Genomic DNA, 25,579 nt, shown 5'->3' on the forward strand with positions numbered 1-25,579 from the left:
CATTGAGATAATTGCCACCTTTTAGTAACACAGATCTTTTCCAAAGGATATAATTAACAATATGACTTTAATTTCAATTCTGTAGCTGTTCGGAATTTATTTCTGTTTCAGTAACTGGGTAATTTTGTTCTACACCAAACACTTTTCACTGAAGATTTTAAAATACTGAGGAAAAACTTCTCTCCACTTACAAAGACTACATCAAATACAGTTTCATGACTGCACTTTTCCACAGATAACATTTAGACAGAAAAAACATGAGAAATGCCACAGTCCTGCAACCTGCAGAATTAATCAATAGAGTCCTAAAGACTGAATTACTTTTGAATTCAAGATCACAGAGCAATATGAGAAATTAAAAATGGTTGTATTTCCTTAGTAAGAGTGTTAAACTCACAAAAAGATCTCATTCTGGCTTGCATTAGTGTTTGGCTATTTTTCATGCTTCTGCATACACAAAGCAGTGCACACAGCATACCAGAACTTGAGAATGCTTTCTCCTTTTTTTTTTCTTTGTTGTTTTGCACGACAGTAGTTTTAATATTTTATGTTGTGCTTCTGACAGCTAGTCTAGCTGTCCTAAATGTAAAGAGATCAAACAGTTCCAGGTGATTCTGTATCAGAATTTTGCAGTAATAGTCAGTACAAACCATTATACTTAACTTTCAATTATAATCTTATAATATTCTACTTATAAATTATAAAACCAGCTCCAGACAGTAAGCATTTCAAATTGAAGAGACCAACAAGAATTGATTTGAAAGAGTCATTTCCCTTCAGATAAAAACATACAACATTAATTATTCCAGTGATAATTCCTTGTTTCTATACTGGGTTGACATTTATAGTTAAGTCCTTATAGATTCAAAAAAACCCCAATTTTGTTAAAAAATAAATTCTAAATAATGAATTGAATTAATTTTGTGCTAAATTTCAGCACATTCTTTCCAAGACAAACTGTCCCATCTGTCAGCCTGGTCCTCTGGGACTCTTAATATATTTGTAAATGCAAGAGAATGTTTCTTTTGTTTTTACTTTATCCATTTTGCCATGAGAATTATGTGGATGATCAGCACACTGAGTACAGGAGATTTCCAGCCAAAAGAGTGGAAAGTCATTCCAAGTCAAGTTTTGTAACTAATTCTCACTCTACTGTTAAATATTCTTCCCTGTAAAAAAATTATGAAACATCTTTTTAGAAGAACAGGTTTGCCATCTTTGGCAAATTCAAAATCTTTTAAAGAGAATCCTAGCCAACTGCTGCAGTATTTCAACATAGTGTTTCAATTTTTTTCCTTTAATCACTCTTGCTCTTCCATTTGTCAATGCCATGGAGGTGGGGGAAGAAGGCTAAGTGCATTCATTCAAGAATACAAGAAAATATTATCTGATTAAATGTCAATCTAAAAAAAAAAAGTTAATTTTAGACATATTAGTGTTAACCTATAACTTTTATATAAGAAAATCTGTATTATTACATTTTCATCCTCTGAAAATGCTATATTTATATTATATTTTAAATTTAGTAACCTTTAACCCAGTGTGGTAACTTTTCAGCAAGTAATGGAAGATATTAGTGTGTGTATATAGCTGATAAAATGGATGAATTAACTTTCACCAGAAGACCTTTGAATAAAATAATGAATGTATAATCATGCAGGTATCTTGAAAATTGTTTTGGTTCATCCAATAATATGACAATAATTCTACATGACACACTCCAATATCAGCTTGATACCCTGAAAAAACTATTTTATTTTCAATTCTCTTGTTCAATAACCTCATTTCATTAAAAATCAAATTTGATCAAACACATTTTTAATTTTTATTTAAGTCGGCAAGTCTTAAACTGCCATCACTCAGTTAAAGGCCAGGGGTGAGATCGAGCTGTAGAGGGACTCCCCAAAGTTCAGAAGCCTCATCATGATCCTTGGTAGCCAACCAGACCAGGAGGGCCAATGCTGTGAACAACCAAGGGAGGTTGAAATGTTGCCAGGGTATGCAGGTGACCAGGAGCACAGAAAACAAGATTTAGGCAAACAGGGGTGTGGAACACCAGTAAAGGAGTGGCACAGCAGTTTGCATGGGTTTGCCCTGTGCTCTTCTGACTTGGACACCGGACTTGAATGGATTCTAAGTAAATTTGTAGACAATACAAAATTTGGAGGAGTTGATGACTCCCTTGAGGGCAGGGAGGCCCTGCAGAGAGACCTTGACAAATTAGAGGATTAGGCAATCACCAGCCATATGAGGTTCAACAAAGAACTGTACCTGGCATGGGTAATCCTGAAGGTATGTACCGGGGAATGAGATACTGGAGAGCAGAGGTGTGAAAAGGGACCGGGGAGGGGGTCCTGGTCAATGGCAAGTTGAACATGAGCCAGCAGTGCCCTGGCAACCAGGAGAACAAACCGTCCTGGGATGCATCAGACACAACATCTCCAGCTGGGCAAGGGAGGGGATTGTCCTGCTCTGCTCTGAGCTGGGGCAGCCTCACCTCGAGTGCTGGGGACAGTTTTGGGCTACACAATATAAGACAGATATTAAGCTATTGGAGAGGGCCCAAAGAAGGACAACCGAGATGGGGAAAGGCCTTGAGGGGAAGCTGTGTGAGGAACATCTGAGGTCACTTGTTCTGTTCAGCCAGGAAAAGAGGAGACTGAGGGGAGATATTCAGCTTTCTCTTAAGGAGAAGAGGAGGGGCAGGCACTGATCTCCTCTCTGTGGTGATAGTGACAGGACCAGAAGCTGTGTCAGGGTATGTTTATGTTGGATATCAGAAAAAGGTTCTTTACCCAGAGGGTGTTTGAGCATTGGAAAAGGCTCCCCAGGGAAGTGGTCACATTGTCAAACCTGACAGAGTTCAAGTGTTTGGAAAATACTTCTGGGCACATGGTGTAAATCTTGGGGATGGTCCTATGCAGGGGCAGGAGCTGGACTTGATAATCCTTGTGGGTCCCTTCCAACTCAGCATATTCTGTCATTCTGTGATTAATAGTGCTAACAATTATGAAATGTAATGCTTTCATCTATCTATAAAAAAAACCCCAAGAAGTAGAACTATGCATCAAATGGGGGAAAATTGCAACAGAATTAGTTTTACTTCATCATACTAATATTAGCTAGTGGATTTTTTTCCAACCAATAAAATTACAAAAGCCATAATGAAACACAGTTGCATTTCCCAATTTCCTGAGCTTGAATTTCATATTTTTTTCCCTTCACAGACATCAGCAAATAGACCTATGTCAGCCAAAGGCTGTGAATGCTAGTCATCTATCAGTTTCTTTTTTGAGACTCTAGCATAAAACAGTATTTTATAAGTGTGTTCTCTCTGGGTCAGCACTTCTGAAGTGCCTAAGATCCTTAGGGAAAGCAAGAATTTTAGTTAGGAAAAAATCTACCCTGAGTCAGCGTCTGTCTAGTTTATAGTGTGAAAAGCTCAGGCAAAATTTTTATAAGAGAATGTAAAAGACAAGGAAAAATGTAGCCAGAACCTCTATTATCATCCATAATGTTATGTCTTATAAGTTATGCAAAAAGAATTACAGCAATAGAAGAAGACTTGTTCAAATTTATATAAAGGGAAATGGAGATTGTCAAAATCTATGATATTCCCACTGTGTCACAGGGACAGACTTCTATACTAGCTTCATTTTAATACAAAATCAGGAAGGAGACGTTCAGTTTCATTATCTTTATCTGGATATAGTTTTATATACCAAATTGATAAAAAATATTGAGTATCCCTTCCAAAATCAGGAAGGCTGTATTTTCAAAACAGAATTTTGCCAACAAAATAGAAAGAAATTTTGAAATATAAAATTCCTAGCAGTGTAAATAAAAAGCAAACTAATAAAACACTCTTCCATATAACTGTCTTTCCTATTGCTTTGAAATTGTGCTCCTTTTAAAGGCCCTAGCTAATTCCTCAACAAGCAGGTGGGGACGGAGTTACAGCTTTTAAACTTGTAATCCTTCAGGAGTACAACTCCTTTTTATGTCATGTGTACACAATAAGGCAGGTGCTCTACCTGTCAGGCCCCCTAGCCCTGACTCCCTGTCCAAGGAATTATCAAAAGCAACAACTTACTCAGGCAAGTTGATTTCCTACTGCTGAAGGGCAAGGAAGGACAGATGCAATTTGTCTGACTTTCATGCCAGAGTGAAGTCAAGAAGAGAGAAGACCAAAGCCCAAGACCTAGGAACCAAGTCTGACAACACATTTGTCCATTGTTTTTTTCTCCTGACAAGCTGAACAGCGAGCTGAACTTGCACCACGTTTCAAGGACAGGTTCTCAAATTTGTTTTAGATTCCCATGGAATTTCTTCCCAGTTTGACTCTAGAGGAAGCATATGATTTATACAACTTGGCACCTTTTCCATAGGGGCTTTAAAAATACCACATATTTGACAATAATCAGTCCATTTTTATATCCTTAATCTTTCTGTCATGAGGCTAAGCTATCAATTCCTATGAAGTGGACAGAAATCTTGCTGAAGAACTTCTATAGTGAAGTATTTAATGTCTTGGAAGTCCCCTTTTACCTAGCCAAAAATGATTTCTTTTCTAAGATGATTTTCTTGTGTTCAATCAGTTTTTAAAACAATGTTTAATACTCCCAGTTCAATATTAACACTTTAGAATGTTATTTTCATTAAGGGTAAAGAAAGAAAAATGAATTCATGAACACAATGAAGTTCACGGCAAGAGAGTCAGAACAGAGTACAGAATCTCAAATGCTAGCTATGACACAAATATATTTCCCATTTTTTTTACTTTTTGTTTTTTACACAGAAGATTGAAGTTTTTTGTTTTCCCCGTGCTTTATACCTTTCAGACATAATTTTCATGTTTTTTCACTATCTGAGGTACCACACTCAAAATAAGCCATTCCCAGCATTGTCAGGATGTAACACAAATTTTAGTACATATTAATGCAACAGGTTGAATCTGAGATGATTTTAAAACATAGTTTTAAAATAAAACATAGTTTTCTGCCTTTGCTTTTACTTTCTAAGATATAATAAATACCACTGTCAACTTTTAAGGCTGAAACATATCTTTTATTATGTCATATCTTTTTTTCCCTAATGTATTGTGTAATACATTTACCACTTCTCTTTTATTAATAGAGACTCATTTGGAGTCATTCAATTGTACCATGCTACCAGTAATTCATGATATCTGCAGGCTCTTCTAAAGCCCTAAGTGAGAGGAATGATTGAATTAGGGATAAACTTTCTTCAAGTGTCATAGGAGAATTATAAACACAAGGGAAATTTCAAAGATTTGAAAAGTAAAATCAAGTTCTCTACAGTGTGATTAATTTTGAGGATCCCTCCAGAAAATGTAAGTAATCAATTTCTTAGTGTTAATGATAATAGATTACGAAAGTTTAATTTAATTTTCAATTTTAGATCATTTGAATGACAAGTCTAGTCACGAGTGGTAGACTGCTAATAGCAAAAAAGGTTTTTGAAAGTCTTTCATTCAGTTCTTTGACATAGACTAGATCACAATGTGTTTTATTATGTCTGGAAGTGATGCTGGATTTGCTTTGCTGTGAGAGAATAAAGGCACTCACATCAGTCACTCACTAGTTGGCTTTGTGATGTAGATGCTTTATCAACCAAAGGTTCTTTTGTGCTCAGGTACTACACAGGAATTCTAGGAGGTGTAAATAGCTAATAACAGTTGTAGAAAGACAGGTGCTAGAGTTGACATAAGCTTCTTTATGCTGCTTCAGAGACAGTGACCTTGTGTGTACATATGTTTGTGTGACAATTATTTCTGATGGTCTTTGCTTAGTACAAAATGGCATTTCAGTATCTGTATGTGGCAATGATATAGCTGTACTGTCTATATTTTTCTGTCACTTAAAATGAGGAAATATTTTTCGATACAAAACTGCAATTACAAGATAGATAGTGAAATCTGAATCTTTCGAGCTTTCCAAAACAAAGTAAACCAAAAAAGAAAAAAACAGCAGTATGTTCTTTCCCACTTTGTCACAAGAGTATCAAAGAACCACAGACCAGTGCTCTCACACAGCTGGTGAGAAACCTGGTGAAATTTGTCTAGTTGAACTGTTTACTGAATATCTGTGACTCTCCCATACACTAATTGATTTTTGGTGAAGGACAGAATTTACAATATAAATATGTGTTCTTTCTAATTTATTGTCTGAAAACATTAAATTACCTTACAATTCTTCATTCATTAGTTCAGAAAAGTGGCAGTATAATTTTTAGTTTATTACTGACATAAAAAAACCACAGGTTTTTTAAATAAGAGTAAGTAAAAATCAGCAGGAAATATTGGTGTATCATTAGGAACCAACCTGTGAAGCAGTGATTTGTGGGGAAGAAACCTAGATTCGTCATCATTTGAAACAATGAAAGAGTTAAAACTGCAACCAAATATTAACTCAGAGAATGACCAACCAGTTAGCAAATTAGCCAATGGCCATATTTTAGTTCATTAACAACTTTCAACCAACAATAGGGAGAGAATAAATATTTGTGCTTGAAACAGAGGAATCTTGTATCTTATAAAAATGGCAGGGTAAATAAGGCTATAGACACACATACATGGATTTAAGTGAAATCAAGAAAAATCACAGAACTTCTGACAACTTCTACCACAGCCTTTTTGGCTGCATCTTATGCTGCCTTTAGGAGCCATTCCAATAAGGGCACATAAATACATCCATCTATTCTGTCAATGTTTCAGGCTCTTTCCCTATGAGAATAGCTTTACATAGGGAGAGCTTTACTATTCTCATAGACTTCATAGTGCACAGGACCCCCTTTGGAACTCTCTGAGGCAAGCTCTTCCTCCATTTCTCCTGCTGCATGTGAAAGATAATGATCAAACATAATAAACTTTGCCTCACCCCTGGCTTAGTGAAGATTGCTTACAATTGCTGACATTTTGCCAAGTGTCAGGGCTTGCAGAAATGTCTCTGAATTATTAAAATCATTTTACTAAGAGTGATAAAACAAAGAATAATATTTCAGACCAATGTTCCTGAGCTGACACTGCTCCACCTGCTCTGTATGCATGCCTACTTGTACACGAATTTCAAAAGGTTAAGACAAAATTGCGTGGCAAAATGTCAATATATATTTGTTCTAATTGCCATATTACAGTAGAAAAAAATACTTTAAGCAATATATCACTTTCAAGCATTATTTCTTGAAACAAAACCAACCTTTGTCACAAGGCCAGCTGTTCTTTAAAGTTACAAGCTTTGGATGTGTGAAAACCTGAATTTCATCATTAGTCTGAGTTTTTTACAAGAGTAACATGAGTTTATCTATCAAACACAGAAAACAAAAGTAACACTGAATGTTTCAACTCATGGCAGTGGGACTGGGACTAAATGATCTCTATGGTCTCCTCCTACCCTTAATATTCTGTGATTCTATAAGTATGATTTCTATCTGTTTTCTATTTCAAGAAACTAATTTCATTTTATACCTACTGAAATGAAACAATACATATGTTCCACATCTGTAACACAGGATTGTCTAATTTGGGAGTGAAAATTGATGCTTCTATATAGTGAAATTTTACCAGAAATAACAGAGTATGTAAAAATTTGATCTCTCTATTTACTAGAGAGTAGAAGCAGTTTTCTCTGTAACTGATCTATTCAGAAATTTATTTTAAATATTGTTTACTGATTCTCCTGCCTCAATTCTCTTCCCTTAAAAAAAGACCATAAAGCCTCAAAGATAAATAAACTGTTACTTTCTGTGCACTACTGGGTATATTGAATGCATACTGCTTGCTGTATCACTTAATTTTCAGTTGACTGAGCTTAAAAATCATAGCTGTCTGATATGTCACAACCAATTCAAGGGGGTTTAATCCTCATGTATCTTGTATGTACCATCGTTTGAATGCCTCTTTGCGTTCTCTCTGAGTTATAAATATATAAAATGAAAAGTTATGAATTCCTAATATGTAGTCCACTTTTTTTTTTTTTTTAATATGGTGTGAGACTGTTCCAGAGAAATTAAAATAACCTCAAATTTTAAAAATCTTCCTAAAAGTTCAGTACCTGTAAAATCTTGTTCATTTTTCATCTGTGTTTTTCCTTTTTAAGATGGATTCTTGGGCTATTGCTTGGTGTTCAAATCTCTAAAGTATTACTAGCTAAATGTAGTTTTCTCCTTTTCTCTTGATTTATTATTTGCAAGATATCCTATCATGCTTAGAGCTTCCCAGAATATTTCTGGCATTTATGGTATCTTTGCTGAATTGAATTTACTCTACAGGGTCCTGAAACAGCATGAACAGATTGCAGCTTCCCTTAGTCTTTTCCTTGAAGAACATATTCCATTAATTTAAAATTGGTTTACTCTCATCTTCTGAGCACAATAAGTGGTATTGCTGTAAACCTATGAATTTCCATATAATCTGGAGAAAAAAATTAAATATTACATAGTGTAGTCTCTCTTCCTGTATGGCACAACAGCAGCATGTCAAACCAAGGTTATCCAAGAACAACGATGCATCTGTAAGTCAAAAGCTACTAAGCAGGAAAAGCAATTTGTCTGAGTTCAATATAATTTATGAAATTATTATCTCACTGCTTTGACAAAAGACAAAAAAATTTAATTGCTATATACATGTATTTTCAAGTCAGAACAATTAATTACCTATTTTTCATTACAATCTAGATCACAGAACCTTAAGCCAATAACTTTTGCAATGGTCTCTCCCACATCCCTCAAGGCAAACTATGTTTTTTCCTAACTAATGAAAATGAATTATATGTATCAAAATATCAATGCATGCTAACATTTATAAAATAACTAACTTCAAGTGTAAGAAAGCAAAATATAGACAGAAGTGAAATACAGAAGATTTCTTCATGAATGTCAGTCACATGAGTTGCAACATGTAACATTCGTGTACATCTTCAAGGATTTGTAAATTAAAAATTTGAGTGAGAACTCAAAGTGGGAAACTTTGGTGAGAAAATCCAAAGGTATTGAGCATCTCTACCATAAACAGCTTGATGGTAAAATTATCAAATGAGAATTTTGCATTTAACAAGATTGCTCTATTCAGAAAGTCCATAAGTTCTTCCTGCTTACAGTTCAAATTAATTATTGATATAACTTCAAGTTTCAATATACTTGAAGTTATACTAATTGCAGGTACCACATATGAGCATAATTTTCAATGTCTTTTGGAAGAGAACACATTTCCAGAAATGTAGGACTTCAAGTACCAAAGTACTGCAGAGACAAAAAACAATCTATAGCCTTTCCTTTCAGGGAAGATACTTACAGGGAATATACTAATAAAGAGCTTTAAAAGTATGTGCAGCAGATGATATTGCCTTAGCTATACTATATGTATATAAGGCTATACTATATGTATTAACATTTAAAGAACTATCAAAATCTAAGTATTACCATTATTATTAATTCATGAGGACAGGGCATACACTGATTTTTAATGCTAAGGCAGTTGCCTTCCCTGTCATTATAGTTTCTTGAGTTGCACAAAAACATTCAATCTGTTAAATTACTCCATTTTTTTTTGATTTGCCAAATTCTACAAGGACAAGGTCTGGTTGTTTTCCAAAGAAACCTGAATATTCTTTTTAGAAAAACACATGGACAGATGGCCTTCTTCCCTGCTAATGTTACATTAGAAATGTGCTTGGAGGGAAATTCTGTCAACATCCCTGAGTCATATTTTTACCTTATTTAGTTTGAAATATTACATAATGTGATAAAGCTCATTAATACATATTATATTACTATGGTAAAGTTCATTAACACATGTTCTATTACTGTTTGGTGCAATTTTATTGATAAAGAATGTTTTACAGGTCTATGTCTTTTTACAGGGAAAAAATACCATGCAGCAATCTACCAGAGTAGAAAACTTAGAGGAATGGTGTTTTATAGACAATTCTTAAACTATTTTCTTCAATTCAGTTCACTTAGAATAAACAGTGACATCCCAAATACACAGATGGTGCTGAAAACATGCACTCTCAAAATGATTTTAGCAACTGCAAATTGATGAAGAAGATCAGGAGTAGTCAGAATGGATCTATGAATAAGGAATATCTGACCAAACTGACAACCTTCTACAATGAAATTACTGACTCAGTGGATGAGAAAAGAGCAGTAGATGTTTATCTTAAGGTTTTATTTTAGTCATATTGGCCTGCATGCCAAAAAAATATGCCTTTTGCTGAGAAGAATAATGGGAAGAGACAATTTCTCAGATCATAGCTTCTCTTCTGGCTAAGGAACAATATGCATACCTGCATGAAAACTTAGATCATTTTCAAAGAACATGAAAAATTTCCAGCACTTCAAGAAGTTTTAATGGTGGTAGTCCATTCTCCACTCCACATTCCTCTAAAGGATGAGAGGAAAATAGCCTAACTCATTTAACACACTTCTTTATCTTTCAAACCAAGACCTGAAGCTACATCAGAAAGCAATATTAGTCAACTTCTACAATTACAAAAGGAAAAAAAATCTTTTTCACTGTACAGAATATTTTTCTCAACGTTGCACCATGCCTCCAGTGCTAGGCAAGCCTGTCAAAGTTCCAACACTCTGTTCTCATTATTTCTTAGCCACCAAAACTGGTTGGGAAAATTATTTTCATTTCTTGGCATGCTTTAAAAGCATGAGAACCATGTAGGATTTCTTCACTTATTCTGAAAATTCAAGAGATGCCTGGAGTTGTGAATTGTTACATGAAACAAGGTAAGTTTTTGAAATTGATTTTTTTACAAATTAAAACCAGGAAAAAAAGCATCACCTTGGAGACCACAGTCCTCTTGTCTTAAGTCACCTTGACCAAGATGAGAGACTTGAATATTAATCTTGTACAACTCTATGTATGTGATGAGGATCTCTTTCTCCTGCTTTTGCACACATGCAGAAATACATGCACAAGATAATCAGAAATATTTAGATTAATTTTTGTAGTGGATAATGATTAATTCTCATGGAGGATAGAGACCAAAACCAAACCAAAATTTTCATAGAGAGAGGAAGGCAAGTCATAGGATGCCCTGGCTCCAGAAAGTTAGTGAGACCTTCAGTTCCTCTGAGCATGGTACACTTTGCATACTTGTCTTAATGATCAAACTTTATTCACTTTTCAAAGGAAAAAAGCATGTCCTGTGAAAGTGTTATAGGATGTGATGCTGCATTCCTAATTTTTGTAACCAATGTGATATTATGATGCTATAAATGCATTTGCTGAGAGTCAGAGTTTACTTGCATTATTTTGGAAGGAAATATTTGAGACAAGAATGATGAATTAAATCTTTCTTATTTTTCCACCTTACTTTGACAGAGCTACTGCTTACTTTCATATTTCTAGTGTTAGTGGTCTTGCCCACAAAACATTGCAAAGGATGAAGATATTTGCTAGAAATAATTCACAATAAAACTGCTTATCCTTCTTCCCAATCAGAAGAAATATCATCATGAGTTTCATCTTTCAATGGGGACATTGTATTAGTAACCTCATTAGTAAAACTGTTTAGCAAAGCAGTAAAATAATGCCAGGCTCTACTCTTTACAGCTTCTGATTAGAAAACCCATTACATCTCATGAGCAATTTATAGCTCATCAGTCTCAAAACACAAAGGAAATAAATTATAAGGGAAGGATGAGCTTAGAATGATGCCTACAAGCCTGATCTTCAAAACAAAGTAATATTTGTTATAATAGCAGAGGGCACTGAATATTAATGGATGATCTCAGTAGGCTTGATATAGAATACTCCACATAAATAAGAATCAATAATACTTCAGTAATTTTTATTAATACTCCCATTGCCTGATGTTCTTATTTGGTTATGTTGTATAACATCACACACAATCATTTAAAGGATGTAGCTGATGACCTTCTGTGAGAGAGGGATGTGCTGTTAGCCCTGTTTTGCAGACAAGAAATTGAGGTGCAGAAACCATGTTGTCTCAAATGCTGAAGAGAGCTATGGACCTTTAGAAATAAATACTGATCTGCTTCTGACCTTTGTACTTTGGAGTACTGACCTTTGTACTCCATCATCATACAAAACACAAATGGCATAAATGTAATAAAACTAAATTCTAAGCATTTATGTATTGTCTGGAAATGATGTCTTCTGGTCTCAAAAACAGTATGAAACATGAAGGCACTGGAGACCAAGGCATTCTTTGTAGATATCTTTTATCTTTAAAGGCTTATCTCAGCTTAAAAAAGGTTAATTTATTCACTGTTAGAGAGTCTTACCAAATTTACCTTTTTTTTTTTTTTTAAAGAAGTGGAAAACCAAAACATATAAAAAGTGAAGCAGATAGTTGTTCCGTTTTCTAGCTTTCTACAAGAATGATTTGGTCTTCTAACAGCATATTTTTATTTTGACAATATCACAACCAGTTTAGAATGGCATTTATTTTTGTAAAAAAAAAAAAAAAGAGCAAAGAAGTAAAATATTGAATCAACAAAGGTTATTCAAAAATACAGAAAGAAGACTGAATAAAGCTAGAGGCCTAATAAACATGTAAGCAGGCACACATAGCAAATCCTCAAGACACTGTGATCCTAAGACATTACAGTGATTTGTAAAATAAATTTTAAACATATTTCCTAAATGTACACTAGATACTTGAAGATTCAAAAGTGACTGAATTAAAAAAAAACAAAAAAACAAACAAACAAAACCTCCTCCAAAAAAACCCCATGCTTTTAGCAAGGAAATACAAAGGTAATTGTGAAATTTCTGAAAACCCCTATGCATATGCATGGAGAAATGTGGATTCTAATTCTATAAAGATTCCATACCCTCTAAAACTTAGTTAAAGTAGTTTCTTATTTGTATGGAAAAGCCCAATAGGATAACAAGCAAGAAGACTAGATATTCAAGATCTGATATAATTAAGATATTTAAGAAATTAATGAACTTCTAAAGGTCAAAAATTAAAAACAAAGGAGTTTTGTTCATTCTCAGGATAATGATTTCTCAGTTACATTTCTTACTTGGAACTTTCAGCCTTGAGATTTCTCAGTTTTGCTTTATTTGAATCGTAGGGATCTATCCAAATTGTGAGAGAGTGCATTTTCCAGATCACAGCTGAAGACATTAATTAAGCCTTCTGCTTAAACCCCCAGGCAGGCTGACAAAAGAGCAGGGCCCTTGGCATCATTAAGGAAAGGAAGCAAAAGAAAGTGAATAGGTTGATTAGCAGAAGTGAGAAAGTGGTTATAGATACAGCAGTGTGATCTAATTACAACAGACTTTTACAATGAGACTCGCAGTGCCGAGGACATAGCATTAGGAAATAGCATTAATACTGTGCAGAAAGAAATCCAGTTTGCATACTGCAAGACCAAGCCATAACACATACCAAAGCACAGTATTTGGAAAGGATTAGGACAGGCATTACAGAAGTGCTCTTTTGATGAAAACTAAAATGCTAAATATTATGATATGGATCAGAGAAGATTCTGTTTTAAAGAGCTAGACTCTCATTTGAAAAGGATTACAAGATGAAATTCTGAGGGACTATGCCCAGCAATTGGAAAGTAAGTCCTCCACCTGCAATTTGTCTTCAAGAACAAATGTTAAACTGGTCTATTAAAAAAACCCTGAATGAGTAAATTAAAATGTTGGGGGGATTTTAAATTTTTTAATTATTATTAAATTACTATTCAAAAACTATAAAAAAATCTGCATAATCTTGAAATAACCATCAAAATGTTTATAGGCTTTTCCATGGGGAAACAATCTTATTCTTAATATTTTTAATTATTTGATCCAAAAGAAGTTTGTTTTAAGGGATAAGTAATTCAACAACAAAATTTTGTACATGAAGTGGAAATTGACCCAAACATGCAATTAAATGTGTCTCATCAATTCACACTGAAATTCACATGGAAAAATCTCAGATGGTGTGAAGCATCTCTACGTACCTCATAAAGGATTTCATTACTGTGTTAACGTTTCATTACTGAACTCTTTTGCCAGGGCAGGGATGTCATTTCAGCCTCAGGCACATATTAGATTCTAGTATCCACAACTATGGTTTAAATTATGTTTATTTATTCTTCTTGCTTGTGTTCCTAGACTGAACTTGGTTTATTCAATGGAAGGTTGTATTATGCAGATTATATTAAGCAGGAAGGTTATATTATGCTGGTTGTATCTGTAACTTGTTTTACACTATGCAGCACACCCTGTAATCTCAGTTCAACTGTAGTGAACACCAGACATCTGTAGTCTGAGTGTGCTTAAGTGGTTCCTATGTAGGAACTGAGGTACCTGGTGGATAAAGGCGTAATTAGTGCCCACCTGTTTCTCATTGCACTAAGATTGTGTTAATTACATAGTTCTTGAACTGGGAACTGGGTGGAGAGATTAAATAATATCGATGTACATAGACAACATCTTCTGAATGCCAAACTCAAGGTCAAAATGAGATTTATGCCTGTTATTCTTACAAAAATACACACATGCAACATATTTCTTTATAGAGTGCCTCATAAATACTGATTTATACTACTGGAATCACACATAAAGCATCTGTGCCATGCTAATCAGATGCTTCTTCCAATATTTTGATTGGCAATTACATCTAATTGCTGAAATCCACAGATAAAAACTCAGACCAATAAAAACCTGCAAACCTTAGAAAGATACAGAATAGTCCTAAATACACAAATCCTAACACCAGTTCTATTTTTAGTTAAAAACAGTTTTTAATGCTCTTCTGACTCCAAAGCGAAATCGATAAATGCTCTAAAATGCAAAGAGCAAAATATGGAGTTAAGAAAAAACTGTGGTCTTCAGCTGGGAGACTATAACCCTGACTTCTTGGACAAACCATCAACAATATTTCAGCTAATAATTTCTGTGGTTTTTGTTTGACAACATTAAAACCATATCAAGCTACTGTTTCTCATCTAATAGGAGGAAAAAAAAAAAAGAAATAAAAATCAAAGGATCATCAAATGGTTCATGTCAGAAGGGACCTTAAAGATCATCTGTTTTCCCATTCCCATGGAGTAGGAATACCTTCCCTAGACCAGATTGCTCAAAGCCCCATCTAACCTGGCCCTTAATACTTCCAGGGCTGGGGCACCTACAACTTCTCTGGGCAAGTGTTTGATCACCACTATTTACAAAAGATTAAGAGAGACTACTGCATTCTTCCATTGACTGCTTTCAGGTAATCCTAACACTTTATCTGAGCAGTAAAAGAGTCCCATCAATTACTATGGTAATATATAATTTTCCTCACTTTTAGAATAACAAAATTTTGTTCTTATTCATGCTTAACAACCAGTGAAGCTACTCCAAAATTAGTACATTATTCAATATGATCCACACTTTCAAAAAACCCCAGCATCCTAGTAGAGAATATTTTATGAGAAGCAGCACTTGTGTCTTAAAAGAGCACTCAGCAGTATCCCTGATCTAAATAGTAATAATAATATTCTTACTATAATATTTTTAAAACTAATTTGCTGCTTGTAGAATGTAAAGTATTTTCTCCTGAAAAAAGCCAAGCTGCTTTCTTCATTTTCTGTGGCAATGTTTTGGCTTAGCTTATCAGGTCAGTTAATGGACATTCCAAAATATCTGTACTTTATCAAAGTGACAGCACAAGTATGGAGCACTTTCCATCTGTGATTTTGTACTATACTCAGAAAGAGAGACCAAAGATTTATAGGAAGATTCCAATCTGGTGGATGCCAGTGGAGAAACTGAGAGGTAAAAGTAAACTTTGTCCAACCCTTGTAATTCACATGCTTATCTAGAAGGAGGGAAAAAAAAAATTCTAGGCATTCTATATTCATACTTCAGTTTTCCTTTCTACTAAGAAACTTTAAAGCAAATCACCACTGGAGTGCCAGGTTTAGTATCAATACAGATTCCACTTTTACTAATCACATTTTTGTATAACTTTGTATTTTTAAAAATAATTTCTACTTCATACCAAAACAAAATTCAGAGTCAACCTTCAGCCAACTACTGCAATTACCACTTACACTTGCAACGGGTTCAGCAAGAATATGTAGCTGTTGTAGAATTATTCATGACATTTTGCCAGTCTAAATTTACAAATTTTATGAACTATAGTAACTTCCTTTGCAGAACAACTGATTAAAATTCAGCAAAAGATACAAATGAGCCTCTGGCTGAAGCCCAAGAGCCAACTTTACAGTAAATCCCCTGGTGTTATTGTACAATCATAATGCTGAAGCCATAATTACCAATTCCAGTACAGGATGCTAACTTATTCAGCTGCTTCCATTACAAGATTTCTAGTTGTGAGTTTTCTTTGTTCTAATCTCACTCATGGATTTCACCATCTATAGTTTGAAGTTCTTGCTAGTGTTTATTTCCTACTGAATTTCTAACCAAAAAAAACCCCCAAACTTCTTTCCCTTACTTTGTGTCTATGAGATAGAAATAATACACTACACAACAATGAACTGGTTTGCTGTTTTAAGGCTTTCCTTCTTTAATGTGATGTTTTTGCATAGTTTGGAGATTTAGCCTTGAAAAATCTTTGCACTTAGTTACTACCTTCAAATATTTTTTGAAATTTATTACTAAGACTTTTAAAAAAATATCACATATCAGGGAATTAGCAGAGTAATTCAAACTGAGTTTTAAAAATTAACTTTGTATAACTTGATAAAGATGAGAAGTTAGGTAATTTTTTATTTGAAATTTTAACATAATATAATAGCTTGAGATTAAAGGAAGTGACTCATCATACACTTGGTAATGAAAAGAATATAAATTGTTTGGTTTTGTGGAATTATTTCCTGAGAATGCTCTTCAAGTCAACAAGGCTTTCAACTAATGTTAGAATTACTTATCACTCTTGGATGGAAGCCAGTGTCAAAATACAGTCATTGTTATGGTATAATCAATGCTTCCATTTCATTTCCTCAAATAATAAATTTCCAGCTGCTTTGCAGTAACAGTGTTAGCAAAGATTCAAGAATTTAATCCATGAGATGATGAAATTCTGCATCTAAGGAGAATTATTGTTCTACATGCCTGTTTTTAAGGATGAATGTAATTACCCATGTATTGAATATCTATAAGCAAAAAAAAAATAGTAACACTTATTTCTCACACTGCCTAAAAAGGGAAAAAGAAAAATGATAATTTTTTATTTTAAAATGTTTTAGTAAATTGTACTATTTCATTAAAATGCTTGTAGCACTTACATCTCTTTACCTTCTTTATCTTATTTTAACTTCATTCTTCCCCACTACAGGAAATGTTGCGGCCATATTGCTTTCTAAAACTGATGGAAGTTCAGCTGGCTCCCGAGAACTTGATCTGACACTACAAAAAACCATTATGTTTTAGTCACTGAGGGAGGGATTTCAGAACTATATAAAAGAGATGGAAGTTTAAGTCACAACAACAGATGGTCAGGGAACTCCTTCAGGGAATGGTAAAAACACCCCAAAAATTACTCTTGTGATTGTAAAGGCATCTTGTGAAAGTAAAGACATTTTCAAAGAAGAAAATTTCATTTTTGGATACAAGTTGTTTCTGAAACTTGTGGTTATAACATGACATATTTATTATGATAAAACCAAAAAGCATGCTTGCTATCTGGAATAAAAAACTCCAGCTCTCAAGACTGACCAAGCAGGTCATATACATATGTCTTCATACAAAAAATGTTGCTTATTATGAAGTAGTAAAATTCAACTTAGTTCTCTCTGAAAGGAAGAAAATACAAAGCTAATTTCAAATGCGAAAGGGACAATATTTTAAATGAAATCATTATATTTGCTCGTACTGGCTGCCAGAAGCTGTGGAGGAACAAGCAGATTTTTCCATTTAAGAGAGTAATGGTGTCCTAATAAGGCACTGTCATGATAATTATTCTATAACTTATATTTTGAATTTCACTCCAGCTAGTCAAGATGAGATTAATTTTTCATTATTTTTCATCATAAACATAATCCATTAATTTTCTCTATTGTGATGTCAGACACCATATTGTGTGTGGTGTCCCAAAATGTAAAGTATTTCTTAACAGTTAGAAGGCAATTTTCTTTCTTTGCTCAGGGACTTCTATTCTTCCTGGCAGAGTATAGAAATATTGAGAATACTAATAGAAAAAAAAAAACCTCCACCCAACAACCCTGGTTCCAACACAATACATATCTGACAAATTAAAAATAAGTAGAAGAATTCTTTTTTCTAAACTGCCTCATGAAACTCTAGGAGTAAGCTTCTATGGCTTTGTCACAGATGTCATCAAAACCAAAATTGGTTCAGAACTTCTCACCTCTGATCTGTAACAAGCAGTCTTTAGGTTTGGGGAATTTTATTGATATTTATTTTTGTAGATTCTGAATGACTTGACTACTTTATATGATTTCAATACAAATGTTTTTAAAGTGAAAGGTATCACGCAAGACAAAAAGTATTCTGAAAGCAAAACTGACAAAGAAGATTGTAACAATTCTGTTTTATTTCAAGATTAAAAAAATTCTATGTATAATGGGTAAAATTTATTTTTTTAATTTAAAACATTTTAAATTATCTCAGCAGCCCTCAAGTCATGGCTAGAAAACTAACAGTATTTTCAGGAGCTAAAATTATATTAATGTATTTCATTTGTGCTTAATGTCTTCTGTGGATATTTTTCTGCCACAATGACCCACCTTTTTGCCTCTTAGTTTTACCTGTGCATCCATAGTCCTAAAGTTTATACAGAGGAGCAAAACTAAGGCGTTCTTCAAGATTATAAAATGTCATATAAAGGATAAATGTTCTCCAAAAACAAATATAAACAAATTCATACACAAATATATAAAGACGGAGATTTTTCCTCTTTTCAAGTAATTTGCAGGTAATCTGCTTTTACTTTATTGTGTTGGATCAGATTTCCTATGGAAATATTAATTTTTTTAACTTTTAGTATTTTTTTAATTGCGTAAACTGCAACTAAACTATTTCAAAGTTGTTCAGGAAATAAAAGGTCATTCCTCAGCGTAAGATATCAATACAGTTAAACCAGCTCAAACTGAATACACTTTACATGAGAATTAGATACAAAACATTATGAACATCAAACTGAGATGTAACATGGTTCCATTGAAATTTTTCCCTGAAGTACACAGATGTATTACATGAAGGAAGTACTTTGAAAACTGAAAATGCAATTGAGGCTAAAAACAACAACCAACCCCAGAAAAAACAGTTCCAACTTCAAGAACTTTCCCACATCCCCCTGAAGAAGTGTTTCCAAATAAAATTCAGCTCCTCAGGCTTGTATAAAATTGGGTGGATATAGGCCTCTCATGACCTGATTAATGAACAATAATCAACCAAAGAAAAAGGCTTGGGTAATATTAACTCAGATTTTGCAGTGTAAAAAGCAGAGATCTCCTTAACTTAGCAGCAAGTCTCACCAATAATAACAGGAGTAGAGACTGACATGAAAAAGCCAAGTTCAAAAGATAAAGTTGTTCAACTGAATGATCCCCAGACAGATTCCATTGAAGTATAGCAAATCAAGAACAAAATCATGAATCATGGAAGTTCTTATCAGCTGTCAGCAAAGCGTGAGCACAACCAACACAATTTCAGAGTGGTAGTCCCTCCAGAGACCACCAACAAATATAGGAGTGACTTGTCCTTTGGCAAAGCTTGTGATTAAGAAACCCTTACATCTTTTTCATACCAATAAAAGTGACACTATTGAAATGACATGGTGTTGAGAGCCAAATTAACTTAAGAGTCCTTTATGACTGTCCTAGTTCTCAAAACCAGGACAATGCCATAATAGTGACTTTATCTTTAGTGACAGGTGAGTGATCCCAAAGGGCAAGGTTTGAAGAGCAGGTATCAGAAAAATTAACTGGGAAGCATTTCAAGTTTTATCTGAGTGGATTGTGACATGCCACTACAGAAACAAGTATTGCATTTCATCCTGTGCAATAACAGCAGCAGATTTTTTGAGTACCTTTGTGATTTTTTTGATATTACAAAAAAAAAAAATAAAAATGCAATGACATCTTTTAAATGGAGTTTCTCTGATGCCTATATTCCTCAGTAGTGGTAGGAGTGCATGATTCTTGAACTAGTTTTGACTGCATGGCATAGGGGTATCTGACAGAGCAGAAAAGAGGGTATTTATAGCAAATCTGGTCTTGAAATTTTGGGACAATGTCTGAGTGGAATGTGGGAGAACATGCTCCTCCTACCCAACCCCAAATTCAACAAAACCCCCATCCTGCCAGGCCCTTACAAGAGAGTATGAGCATCTTGCAAGGAGGGAAGACATTGGAAATTATATCCCAGTCAGTCTCACATCAGTTTCTAGCAAGATTATGTGGGAGAGGCCTCTGAAAAAAAGTCAGCTGGGACAAAATGAGCATGGAATTAGTAAAGGCAAGGAGCACTGACTTCTGGTCTTTCAAAAAGAGAAGCCTGTCTCCATGAACAAGAAGAGTGTACGTTCAAGGTTTTTGATGTGATCTCCTATGCTGCATCCTTATAACTCGATCTGAGAGAACAAAGCCATTGTCTCAGAAAAAGAATTCAAGGTTGTCACAAAGGCACATAAGGCCCAAACATAAACCTAACTATATGTAATAATTTTGCTGAAATTAGCAAAGGCTAATTTGATCTTGATTATTATAGAGTCAGAGAAACAGTGATAAAAGAAATATACTGAAGATTTGCTTTTGTCAAGATTGATCCAGGTTTGGAAATAAAACAATGTAAAATAAAGCTCTCTAAATACTTACAAAGCTATTCAGTCTCTTGAGTAAAAATCTAGACAAAAAAACTACCTGAAAGAAATCTTGCTTTGAACTCCACCTACAATTTCTTAATTCATATAGAATCACATATTTTAAAATACAAGATAAACACGAAGTTTTCAGAGTTTCTCATGTTCAGTAAGAAGTTCATATATATTCACTATTTCTTGTTTTCTTGACATTCTCCCAAAGACTATTAACTGAATTACTATATTCCGTGTTCTAATTTCAGAGAATACCTTTTTAAGATTATTAATTGTGGAAAAAAAAAAAGCTCAAAGTAATCCCCTCTACTTTAAGGGACAATGGGTTACTTCTTTTTATGTAATGGAAACAATTTAACAAAGAGAAGACTGGATTTTTTTTCTGCCCTTAAAAACTGTATGTGAAATTAAAAAGTTTGATAAACCCAGGAATACATTGTCAAGAAAACATCATGAACCACTTTTATTGTTATATGACATACTAATAAGACTGTACTTTGATTGTTTCAATTCTGAAGTGCAGCAGTATGGATGCAGTAACATGATAACGAAAACATTTAATTCAGAAGAACTGAAATATTGAAATAATTCAGGATGTTGCATTATGTGTTATTTGATTTCATACATCAAATTAAAAATACACTAAAATAATAAAGTTTGCATAATATCAATGCAAATTATATAAACATGGGAAATATAACATTGTCTGGACAAAACTTGCTTGTTTCAGGCTAGCAATTTGATCAAAAGTATATAGCTAGACTATTCATAGCCAAAATGTAATTCTCCGTAAGGTTCATTTCATAGGGTACACATGCCCTGGTTTTGGGGTTATAAAGATATCAATTCAGGATCAAATGAGCCCTTACCTGCCCAGGGTCTGATGCATCATTTAAAATTCTGACATGCAGAGAAGCCATTTGATGAAAATATAGAAGTTTCTTCTCTGTGAAAATAGAACTGGGGGTAGGAACCCATAGTTCTGCAGACACCACTAACTATGTACGGTAAAAAGGGCAAAGCAAAGGGCAAAGAGGAGCAGGGCAAGGGGAACAGCACACTTTGAGTAGCCTTCTCATTTACACAACTTCTACACAAAAGAAAATATTCATTTTAGTCAAGACCTGGCTTTTTCACTACTACCTTTGGAAACAAAGTTTTGTACTGTCAGAAGTAAATGTCACTAGAAGTTTTCTTTTGTTTTTAAGAATTCACATATATTTTTTTTCAACTGACTTAGATTTAAGTATTTTAGCATTTGCTTTGAATATTCAGGGTCTCAAGGAAGCAACCACAAGATAAAAGGCAGTATTTCAACTTGTATATACAAAGTTCAATACCATTCTCTTGATAAAGGCAGTTTTAGTCTGCATTTAACACTACATAAATTTGGTCATCCAGGTCTACAGCAGGCAAGTGGTCATCATGTGCTTATATGTGAGCTTTACACTAGCAAATCTAGCCACTCTCACCCTTAAACTGCAGCAGCAGAGAGCTCAGCTCTGCCTACCTACTCAACAGACTGCTGGGCACTCTTATCAGTAGCAATTCACTATCAGAGGTAAATGCTTCCCCCTCAATAAACTATTATCACTTTCAGATCAAGCTTACTAAAAGGTAGCACCAGCAAATGTTCAAGAATTCCAATAATGCCTCCTAGTCATAGCACAGCACAGCTGCTGCTGTACCTCACTGCTAACAGCTCTGACCTTCCCACCCCACTCTGCCCTGTGCTGCAGTGGGAGGAGAGTGAAGGTCTGACCTACTCAGAGCTCCTGAGAGCCTCCAAGGAGCTCCCTCAGAGGCCATTCCACAAACCATGGTCTGCAGTGCAGAGGAAATATGCCGGTCCTGCAAAGTTACTGCTGAATAAGTTATCGAGGAGTTAATCAAAAATGTCACTTTAACAGATGTCTTCTTTCATATGGGAATGAATGTGGGCTTAAAGCATTAGCTCTCCTTCTAGAAGATAAGCAATGAGTTGTTGATTTCACAGAATAATTTAGCTCCGGTATACATCAAACCTAAATCATTATAAAGGCAGACAAAAGCATTGCTGTCTGAATTACCCAAAGCAAACACTAATAGCTGGTGAGCAGGATAGCTGCTCAGAATCTACTATCAGTATTGACTTGGTTACTACTGACTGTGATGAGGGCTCAGAAAACCTAGCTTACTTTTAGATTTCAACAGTACTGTGGCCACTTTAAGTGCCAAAACAGCTCATGTCACATGCAGATGCCATAATGCTGTAGAATAACCCTGCAGAGACATAACAAAACTCTACTGCTAAGCTGGATACAGCTCCAGAGGTTTCTTTCTTCTTTCCCTCGTGGCATTCCTATTTGCATACAGAAGTTGCTGAACTTTAGCACAACTACTGAGCAAGATGGCATAAGACTGGAAAGTGAATGTAGTTCAAAAGTCCTGCAAGATGAGAACAAAGCCGGTCTAAATACTTCCTGTTTACCCAGGTGACAAGTGCCTTAAAGTTAATACATATAAGTAGACCTCGAACTCAAAAAATATTTTACTTGAATTATTTTGTCCAGTAAATGATCAACTTTATTTTCTGGTGGCTTGAGAATATTTACTGACAAGTGTAATTTTTTCTTGAGCCTCACAGGACTATTAGAACCTTATGTTGGGTATCTGGTAGAGTCTCCATCCTCTCCTTTACAATAATTATGCATTAAATATGCATGAAATGCATTTTTTTTCCTGAAATTTGTTAGCAGTTAAATTAAATTAGGACCCTACTGAAGTCTCATTACTATCACTTGAAACAAAAGTTTCCATCTTCTTTTTAATAGAACCAATGTTCTGCAGTATGAAGCACTGGGCAAGAAAATATTCCAAATCACACTGTCCACTCACTGAAAAGAAATGGAAAATATGCACGCATCATAAGTAATGTTCTGCAGCCTTGAATGAAAAATATGCTCCCTGCAAAGTTATTTAAATATTATAAAAGTTTTCATTACCTAGGTCAATACTGCTACTTTATCAAGCATTGAAAGATCTTAGCTTTACAGAACAAGAGGATGAAGAGACTATCTCAAGGATTTATTATCACAAGAGCAAATTAATTAAGAGAAATGGGAAATTGTCATCTCATTTACGAATGTACTCAGACTTTTCAAGACAGATTTCAACAGACAAAATTTTCCACAAAGGAATTTAGGGTCAACATACTTATGATTCCTGTCAAATGTTGCAGTATGCACACTAAAATTCCTTTCAGATGATTGACTGAAAGCCAGTATAATATTCTACTCAGATCATAGGTAATCACTCTCACAGTAAAAAATGATTTTTCGAGCATTTCAATATTTTTTTAAATTAATTGACAATGTTAATATAGACAGTGTAACTGAATAAAAACAAAAGAGTTAAAATGACCTAACTGAATTTCATAGTTAAGAATTTCTTGCTTTTCCTTTTTTCTCTGTAATAACATAATGCTATATGATAATTTCATTTCAACATTTTAAAGAGTTTGCTTTGAAAAATTAAATCCTAGAGACGTTACACAGTCCAGCAGGATTTCCTCTATCTAATAAGTAAAATAAACCCAAACAAAAATTAAAAGTAAAAAAAAAAAAAAAATAAAAACAAATAATGATAGCTAGCGATAAAAAGAACAAAACTATTCCTTATTTCACTGAATTTTGAACTTATCATCACTCTTGTTTTTCTGGACTTTAGACCAAATGAGAGTCAAATGTTCCATTCCTAGTGTTGAGGTCCTTTGAAGTATAAAATATACATGCTTTGAATCTCCTTTTTTATGATAAAACATTTCTTTTAAAAAGTAATCAAGGTTTCAGAAAAAAAAATTGATATGAAGGAAGCTTTCACTGTTAAGATATTCTCAAAGCAAACCTCTACTGATTGCTAATCTAAGAGGTGCAAGAGTTAAACCTTGTAGTTTGAGACTGAAGAGATAAATTTATTTTAGCTGCAAATTAAGAAATAAAGATGAAAAATACCTACCTTTCGGGAATGGATTTCTCTCACATATAGTGGAAGTAGAAATTCAGATATTCCTTCAAGTCGTATTCCTTTTTTAGTGACTCTCAAATTTCCCATTCCATCCTACAATCAATAATATATATATATATTCACTTTAGGAAATAACCTTATCCAGAACAACCTAAAAAGAAGACAGTAGTTGGCTTAACCACTAAAAATAATGAGTGCTGTCCCCCTGTCCCCAGCTGCTCTCATGATCTTGGGCAGGAGGTAGAGGGGCACATTTATAGCCAGAGCTTCACCTAGGGCTGAAGTATTTAACTTGATGGTGACCTGCATACTTTATTTCATGGATGAACCTAATGCCAAAGTACAACTGTGGATCATCATTATTCCATGTGTAGGGTGAAAGTAGATTTTGAATTTTACAATTACTCAATTAAAAAAACTAGTTCATTTTCTCTCTATATATATGCAATATTTTTTTACACTAAAGCCATTTCAATCCAGCCTTTTTGTTTTTCCTGGTGATTAAAATGCATAGGATAATATCATGTAGGAAGAAAGAAAATAATTTTTAGTAGTTGCTCATCACTACTAAGAGCCTATTGCAGATGAACAACTTCAAAAATGCTATTTTGATTGTGTTTATTTATCAGAATAGGAAAAGTGCCATTGTAAAACTCTGGATGAAACTAGTAAACCACATAATTCAATGCTTAATAAAATGTAGGCACAGAAAAGTGGCATTATAAGGCTTCAGCTGGACTCTTAGAGGAGAGAAAACAATGAAACATGTTTTATACTCAAGAAAA

General features: G+C 34.2%; 1 protein-coding gene across 14 annotated transcripts in view; it reads right to left on the reverse strand.

Annotated features, from left to right (window-relative positions):
- SGCZ (sarcoglycan zeta) overlaps positions 1-25,579 on the reverse strand; it is a 393,854-nt gene that overhangs the window by 83,057 nt on the left and 285,218 nt on the right. For 13 of the 14 annotated variants that reach the window (XM_072928218.1, XM_072928219.1, XM_030271149.4 and 10 more), the window contains one exon: positions 24,786-24,887. The exons of the other annotated variant lie outside the window; for it this stretch is intronic. In XM_072928218.1, coding sequence (XP_072784319.1) covers positions 24,786-24,887 — 102 coding nt within the window. The remainder of the gene's footprint in view (positions 1-24,785; positions 24,888-25,579) is intronic. 14 annotated transcript variants of the gene reach the window in all.

This window comes from Taeniopygia guttata, chromosome 4 (assembly GCF_048771995.1).
Source record: "Taeniopygia guttata chromosome 4, bTaeGut7.mat, whole genome shotgun sequence".
Taxonomy (NCBI): Eukaryota; Metazoa; Chordata; class Aves; order Passeriformes; family Estrildidae; genus Taeniopygia; species Taeniopygia guttata.